The sequence below is a fragment of the Triticum aestivum genome, chromosome 2A (assembly GCF_018294505.1).
Source record: "Triticum aestivum cultivar Chinese Spring chromosome 2A, IWGSC CS RefSeq v2.1, whole genome shotgun sequence".
NCBI classification, from domain to species: Eukaryota; Viridiplantae; Streptophyta; class Magnoliopsida; order Poales; family Poaceae; genus Triticum; species Triticum aestivum.
Window position 1 is genome coordinate 755,508,712 of NC_057797.1, and position 4,699 is coordinate 755,513,410.

The window sequence follows — 4,699 nt, forward strand, 5'->3', positions numbered from 1 at the left end:
ACTCCCTTACTGTCAGACAGTACTGGCGCTATCAGTATTGCGCGTGACCCAGTGAAGCATGAGCTCACCAAGCACATCGGTGTGGATGCCCACTTTGTGCGTGCTGCTGTGCAGGATCATATTCTCACTCTTTACTATGTGCCCTCTGAATTACAGTTGGCGGACTTCTTCACGAAGGCACAGACTCGAGCGCAGCATAGCTTTTTTCTCTCCAAACTTAGTGTTGTTCATCCACCATGAGTTTGAGGGGGGGGGGGGGTGTTAGATGTGTATAGTCCCTTTTCGGTATATCCCCATTGTATAAGGGGTTTTCTGCACTTTGCCACACATGTATATGTAATGGCCTTTGGTCCTCAGGAAATAGTCAGTTGCTGTTCATCCAACATCAGTCACTGCACGACGTGAAGTTGAACTTTGTCTTGCACGTTGGCTTTACTAGTTCGACCATTACACTAATCTAGGGTGTTGAGGTGCGTGATGGTAGCTTTCAAACAGAGTCAAATTCAAAAGTTTAGCACCAATTCTTTCTATGGCAAGAAACAAAGTCAAATTCTACGAAAAGTACACGAGTTTCTTTCATCCCAAGAACAGGAGAAATGGTGGGCTGGGCAGAAATTAAATACTCCAACACAGTTCATACATCTCCTCCAAGTAGTTTAGTGCGTTCTTCTGAAGAACAGTTGTTTTTATGCCAACCATCCCACTATGATGTTCAGTTTATACTATAAAAAAACTGGTGCTTTACTCTTTTTCATTTCAACAGTTTTCCACGCAGGTAGACTCAAAGAGCTAAAAGTGCACTCGATATTGGTCCGGTACCATACCACCCAAATGTAAAAAAAGCACAGGAAATGGGGTGCTAGCATGCTGCTAGGGCAAAACAGTTGTGCTCAGCACTCAGCAGCCAAGCTTCAGTGCTGCAACACTTCAGTTGAGATTCAGTGTTCGCACCCGGTGTCGAATATCTGATTCGGCCGCGAGTCCTTTCAGGTGAGTTTCATCGCTTTTACTACCCCTATACTTGTTATGAAAGAGTAATTTTTTCTACTCCTGCTACTTGTTATGCAACTGAATTTTCTAAATTGCTTGGATACAATTTCAGCGATGACTATACACGGGTCCTGGCTTAGTTGGTACCGCTGAGAGGAATGAAACGTAGACCACACGATAAGAAACACACAGAAGAATATGCTATACACGCATGCTGATATCCACTGGCTCAGAAATGGGATAGTCTAACCCTGAAAGATTCTGGAAGGCAATATTCAAGAAAAAGACACACAGCACGCACAGATTCTGGAAGCCCTACTTAAAACAAGAGCATGTGGCCAGATCCAAAGGTGTAAACCGCATGCTGAGATCAATCAAGGGGAGATGCCACTTCTTTATTTGGTAGTACAAATCCATAGAGAAATGAAACCTGCTACAGACAGATCTGCTTTGATCGATCATGGCTGAATTAAAGTACTAGTAGTAGTTCTTAAAACAACAAGCTGTTCCACAACTGCCCAATGATGCAAACCTAACAAGCAATCATACGACGACAATCGACGACGACGATGATCGAATGATCAGCGCGACATAATCCAGTACTGATCCTCTCAGCTAGCATGCAGATCCCTTGGTCAATAGATTATTCCCTGATGAACCTGAAGAATGAGCCCAAGTCTTCAAGCACTCATTCCAAAGGTTCATCTAGCTTAGCCATATAATTAATTAAGCGTTCCTCACTGGTGCTACTACCTGTTACAAATTATGATCATAGGCTGTTACTACTAGATAGCTCATGAAGATCGAGGAACGTTGTCGTCGGATCGATCCGTGCGTGGTTGCTTCTGATCGATCGGATCGGGGCCGTACGTTCATCAAGCTTTGTGCTTCTTCTTCTTCCTCTACCTAAATTGGGGGCCGAAGGGGTTCCAGAAGTCGACGGGCACGTCGCTGGCCACGGCGAAGGTGCTCGATATCGGCACCAGGCACAGCCCCCGGCCCTTGAGCGACACCTCGCCGCCGTCCTTGCACGACTTGTCGGGGCTACCATTGCTCGAGCTCTGACCAGACACGCGCAGACACATGTAAAAAGCTAGCATCAGACATGCACTTTGAGACTTGAAATGGCATGCAGTATCCATGGAAAGTGAGAGAGAGCAAAGCATGCAGACTGACAAGCACGCCATGGATGTACATGTACATACCTTGAGGTACTGTGGCACTTGATGCTGATGATGGCCGCTCTTGAGGTATGGGGCGCTGAGCACCTGCATGCAAGGTTGCAGAGACAAATGTTGAGCTCGGTCTCCAATGGAGTCTCCTGGTGGATGATTCGTGGGAGGAAACCGATAGAGCCCGTGCGTGCTCGGGGCGCCATGATTAAAGCGTGCGTGTGCGTGCATGGGGGCATGGAATCATATGTAGGGACTTGGAACGTGCACTTACACCAACTTGGTCGTGGAGGAACTTGATGTACTCGATGGTCTCGTGCAGCACCGACGCCGTATCCGTCTGCGGCACGCACAACGAGATCGTGTGTTAGATACTCCTCCACATGTGTGTTTAGATGAAAGTAGATCTCGAAAGGAGGGGAGGAAACGATGAACGCTTTTGCAGAGAAGAGATGCACATTGGATGATACTACTCAAGGTCATGTGTAATATATCTAGCTTTTGTTTATGTGATGCATGCATGCATGCATGAAAAGCCTAGCTAAGCGAAGCTAGCAAGCAAGCTTATACCTTTCCGAAAGGAGAGACGAGCTGTTGGAGCGCTGTGATCCTGTCCCCTAGCTTCTCCTTCCTAACCTGAAATGTGTTGCATGCACAACTTTAATCAACCGATAAAGATGCATCATGCACCGATCTGGGTTTGCGTCTATGTATTATACTATGTGACATCAAATAATGTCCATGGTGTTTAAGAGAACCAAGTGGCATGATTTAACCTAACCTAAGTACCTAACCATGCATGAGTATGAGCATGAGCATGCATGTTTACCTTGAAGGTCGGCAATGGCGACGGCGTCTCCATTCTCGGTTTCTTGAACGCCGGCTCGCCGCTTGCCTTCTTGGTGACGATTGAGCTAGAATCTCCCACACCTTCTAGCACAGTCTATACATACAGACAACCAAAGTAAATTACAATCGGCCACCTACTACATCTGTACGTGCTTCCATGCAATATTTGCAACTGCTTGTATAGAGTATCGTAGTAGTAAATACTAAATCATTAGCACAAGCTTCCGTACCTTAAGTGCAAGGTTTGCCCCACGCGGCGCCGGCGCCGGTTGTTTCGCCAAACGCACGCTAGTGTTGTCAGTCGCCGGCGGCGCTGCCATGCCCATGCCGAACCCGGCAGACTGGTTCCAGAACGCGGCGTCGTTGGTGAACTGGAGCGGCTCACTGGCCCCTGTCTGGCCGCCCATCTGCTGGTACTGATACTGCTGCAGGAGCCCCGCTGCCGGTGCTGGCTTACCGGTGGGCTCGATGAGGCTCCTCAGCAGCGACGACTGGAACCCGTACGGCGAGTTGGGCGACAGGAGCAGCTCCGGCGCCCCCAGGCTGGACAGCAGCTGCTGCTGGCGCTGGTGATCGTCCTGCTGCTGCTGCTGCTGATGGTGGTGGTGGCCTTGTAGAGCTAGGTCTAGGTTGTTCGGCGCGGCGACGGCGTTCATCATGCTCTGCGGGTCCGTTCTCGAGCTCATGTCATGGTGGCCAACTTGGAGAAACCCATGCATATTACCAGCGCCGCTGCTCCTGTTGGAAGTTAAAATACATACACATGTAGATTTCGTTAATTAGTTTCAGTGCATGTCACGGGAGTATGTACGTATGTGTATCGACCATCATCATATCATATGATACTAGTACGAGATCACGGACGAACGGCGAATCAATCGAGCAAATTAAGGGCAGGTGTGGAACTAAGTGGGAACGAACAACTCACATGTAAGGGTTATTCCAGTCGGCGAAGCCGGCGGCTGCCGGGTCGTTGATGCTGGCCGTTTCTTGGAAGGTTATGGAGCTGTTGTTCCCGGGCGACTCGGAGGAGGCCGTGGTGGTGCAGCTCTTGGCCTGCTTCCCGCCGTCTACCCCCGCCACGTCGTAGCCACCAGCCGCCAGACCGGCCGGCCAGCTGTTGAACCCGGCGAGCTCCGTGGAGCACGCCGCGGCAGGCACCCCCGCCGTCGCGTTGCTGTTCCACCACATGCCATGAGACACGGCTCCGGCACCGCCGCCGCTGTACATGGCCGGAGCAGCATGCATCAGCTGATGATCTCCCATCTCTTCAATCTGCTGATCACCGCTCCGCTTCTTCGTCGACCGATCGATCTCGGAGGGATAGGAGAGCCAGATGCAAGGGAGTGGTGAGTGCTTGTTGGGTGGGCAAGGAGAGGAGGGAGGGGAAAGGGGTGAAGCTAAGCTCAGTGGAAAAGATGGGGTTGTGTGGTCTGGGTATATATAAACTGCGTTTGGAAATGAAACGGAGAGGAGAATTTCGCCTGCCTGACCGTGGCTTGGGTCGTTGGCGGTCTTCCCGCATTGCGTCAGCTGGTAAATTTCAAATCGATCTGGTGCAACAGATCATGATCAAGCGGTCGTTGAACAACCCACATCACTAGAGTAGAGCACTACACAACACTCTCGTGCTCACCGGTAGTAGTCTCTTTTAACTCTCAATCTTGTCTTGTAGTTGTAACAGTAAC

The 4,699-nt window shown here is 49.8% G+C and overlaps 1 protein-coding gene across 1 annotated transcript; it reads right to left on the bottom strand.

Annotated features, from left to right (window-relative positions):
- Positions 1 to 1,355: 1,355 nt before the first annotated feature.
- LOC123190920 (transcription factor bHLH112) lies at positions 1,356 to 4,427 on the bottom strand. Its single transcript, XM_044603651.1, has 7 exons — positions 3,940 to 4,427; positions 3,242 to 3,749; positions 2,992 to 3,105; positions 2,733 to 2,798; positions 2,437 to 2,502; positions 2,196 to 2,258; positions 1,356 to 2,051 (listed from the first exon to the last, which is right to left on the bottom strand). Exons 1-7 carry the CDS (start codon positions 4,275 to 4,277, stop codon positions 1,893 to 1,895), a joined length of 1,314 nt encoding a protein of 437 aa, XP_044459586.1. The 5' UTR covers positions 4,278 to 4,427; the 3' UTR covers positions 1,356 to 1,892.
- Between the last annotated feature and the right edge of the window lie 272 nt (positions 4,428 to 4,699).

What these genes read in the sequence shown, in the direction of transcription:
- LOC123190920 (XM_044603651.1), bottom strand. Translation starts at nt 4,277, where the DNA reads ATGGGAGATCATCAGCTGATGCATGCTGCTCCGGCCATGTACAGCGGC. An exon ending in GGGCAAACCTTGCACTTAAG is followed by an intron (nt 3,106 to 3,241) that starts GTACGGAAGCTT and finishes CTGTATGTATAG; the next exon opens with ACTGTGCTAGAAGGTGTGGG. An exon ending in TCGTCTCTCCTTTCGGAAAG is followed by an intron (nt 2,503 to 2,732) that starts GTATAAGCTTGC and finishes TGCGTGCCGCAG; the next exon opens with ACGGATACGGCGTCGGTGCT.